Raw genomic sequence first — 3,054 nt, forward strand, 5'->3', positions numbered from 1 at the left:
ATATCTATTATTTTTTGTTCCCCCCGTCATTTGCAGTTTATCTGTATATTTTTCTGTATGTTAGTATTTCTACGAGGGATTAAAATAATTTTTACGTTCAAATAACAAATCTTTATTGTTTATCAAATTATTAATCGGGGAAATCAAAGAAAAAAATTGGCTTAGACCTACTTTATTCCAATTGGTCGGCAACCAGAATATATAATTGCCTGCAACTCCTACTGAGTCTCCTCTTGCATACGTCTGATGATGGTAAGTGACTGCTATATTTTACAACCAAGTTTATACATCGATTATTGCCTGTGATGTGAAATAAAAGCACAGTTTCTGCTTTACCCTTGAAAATGTAATAACTGTTTAATTAAGAAATAAAATTGTTATTAAGAGTGTTGCATGTAATGATCTCTGCGTCAGCTGTCCTAAACTGGAAGTCTGGGCAGAAGAGGTAACTGCAGGATTTCTGTTCCATGGCAGATAATAATTTTATGCCATTTTGTAAATAGAAAAAGATATAAGGTCTGGGTTCAAAAACTTGCAGATTTCCTATTTAATGGGGATTCTTGGCACTGTGGTGCAGTCAGTTCTTTTGATGTGCAGTCCAGGGTAAGTCTATTCCACCTCCACCGAATACAAACCATAGGTTTCCCCAGTGTCGTTCCCCAGTAGCTATAAGCCGGGGGCTGATGGATACTGCGGATAGAGGTCATATACCATAGTGCAGACAACTACACAATATTTACCGTATTTTAGCCACTCACATATCCATAAAAGTTATGCGCACATAAAAAACTCAGCTCACAAGTCACTCCAAGCCAGACAAACGTTGCCCGATCCAGGTTTCGCCTAAGATGGCTTCTTCTGGGGCATATTGTTCTTCTGGGGCTTATATAGTCTTAACCTTTACTTCAATTAACCCCGATGTTCATTCATGTTGCAAACTCTATTCCGCAACCTCATTGTATGTACCAAATACATTACAATACAAGCATCATAAACTTATAAGTCATACAAACATTTACTGATTTAAGACTATGAAGTGGATGTTACATTTTATAATGTCTTCTTTTTTGAGGACACATTTGTTACCTTACAACAAGACTGTTTCCTGTGGTTTTGGCTTCTGGATTTATTCTTGATATTTCAACAAAAAGATTGGGAAGAGGATTTAAAGGTGATATCATACCTTCAAGGTATGTAAAAATGCAATAATAGGATCAATTTACATGCTAAAAAAAGTTTCAACCCTTTAAAAATGGAGCCTCTGGCAAATCTGGGCTTTCGGAAATGGAAAATAATTTTTCAAGATAACGTTAACCACAACCAGAAAACTGGTATAAAAGTCTGACCCTATCACATATACATTTCTCTAGAGATCAGAGATGAATTACTGTGAAAATGCAACATTAAATTATTTCTACATTTTGGGCTTTTCTTATTTCAACACTGAACAAATTCTTCTATCCCTTGGGATTATGATAATGTACTCGTTGACTATTGTAGGGAACTTGGTGATTACAATGGTCATTGGTTTGGTGCCCAATCTTCATACTCCAATGTACTTCTTCCTATGTAACCTAGCTATTTCTGATGTTATATATGTCTCATCATCTCTTCCCAAACTACTGTCCATCACCATAACACAGGATAACCGGATCTCCTTTGCTGGTTGTATATCTCAGATGTATTTCTACTTATTTAGTGTTGCCTGTGATATCTTTATATTAACATCCATGGCTGGTGACCGCTATGTAGCAATCTGTAGGCCATTGCAGTACACACTGATCATGAATAGAAGGGTATGTGCTACTATGAGTGCATTGTGCTGGATTTTTTCTGCCGTGAACTCTTTATTGTTGACCCTACTTACCTCTGGATTGGAGTTTTGCCATTCCCATGAGATCAGCCATTTCCTCTGTGATCTTAAGACAATGACTGCCCTCTCCTCCAGTGATACTACAAGTAGGGAAATCTTTATGCTGATTGAAGACATTATTTTTGCCTTTGTACCATTCTTACTCACTATTGCATCTTATGTCCAAATTATCTCCACCATTTTGAAGATTCGCTCTTCGGAAAAAAGGTTGAAGGCTTTCTCCAGTTGTACTTCTCACCTCACTACTGTCATATTATTCTATGCTCCGGTATTAATTTTGTACATGAAACCAGAGTCAGAATATTCTAAGGAACAAGATAACTTGATCTCATTACTGTATGTGGCTGTGGTTCCCATGTTGAACCCATTTGTCTATAGCCTGAGGAACAAAGATGTGCTAGTTGCTGTTAGAAAGTTAAACGCTAGAAACTTTTTCGGAACATAGATGTTTTTAAGAAATAGCCCAATCTGTGAAAAACATTTGTCCATAGATTTTTTTTAACTATCTAGCAAAAAAGTAAATAAACCGAGGTTTCAAATGAGTTATGATAAAAATTACAATTTGTCCCACAAAAAAACAAAAAGCAACATAGCTATATAGGAGGAAAAATAAAATAATGGCATTTGATGTGTTGTGACAAACTTTAATAGTAAAAATTGAGCTGGAGAATAAATTTCATTGCTGTATGTGGCTGTGGTTCCCATGTTGAACCCATTTGTCTATAGCCTGAGAAACAAAGATGTGCTAGATGCTTTAAGAAAGTTAACATGAATAGTTGGTGCTCAATTCACTCTAGGTTCACAATCCTCTGATGAATTATTTCCTACCAGGCTCCTTACCTGCTACTATCACTATGCTTTTAGCATTTAGCAGGAAACCAGATGAAACATGCCACACAGTTGAGCCAGGCCTTGGAAAAGGTCCGCAAAAGTGTTTCTGATTCCTTTTTCAGATCCAGACAGAGACCTCAGGATGCATAACCTGAAGCCTGGATACTAAGTGGTGGTAAAGAGACGCACCAGAGAGAGAGTCTGGAGCCTCGCTACGACGGTCCTTCCAAGTCCTGCTGACCAGCGCCACATCTGCGAAGCTATAGGGAAGCCAGCATGCTTCCACGCTTTCTATTGCCAACTTATTCTTCTTGCTAGCTGGTCTCTTCTGACTGACTGTATGCTCAGGG

General features: G+C 37.6%; 1 protein-coding gene across 1 annotated transcript; it reads left to right on the forward strand.

Moving 5' to 3' along the window:
* Nucleotides 1–1,379: 1,379 nt before the first annotated feature.
* LOC140128545 (olfactory receptor 5V1-like) lies at nucleotides 1,380–2,318 on the forward strand. The gene has a single exon (XM_072150243.1). It carries the CDS (start codon nucleotides 1,380–1,382, stop codon nucleotides 2,316–2,318), a length of 939 nt encoding a protein of 312 aa, XP_072006344.1.
* Nucleotides 2,319–3,054: the final 736 nt, after the last annotated feature.

The sequence above is a fragment of the Engystomops pustulosus genome, chromosome 4 (genome assembly GCF_040894005.1).
Source record: "Engystomops pustulosus chromosome 4, aEngPut4.maternal, whole genome shotgun sequence".
Classification (NCBI taxonomy): Eukaryota; Metazoa; Chordata; class Amphibia; order Anura; family Leptodactylidae; genus Engystomops; species Engystomops pustulosus.

What these genes read in the sequence shown, in the direction of transcription:
- LOC140128545 (XM_072150243.1), top strand. Translation starts at nt 1,380, where the DNA reads ATGAATTACTGTGAAAATGCAACATTAAATTATTTCTACATTTTGGGC.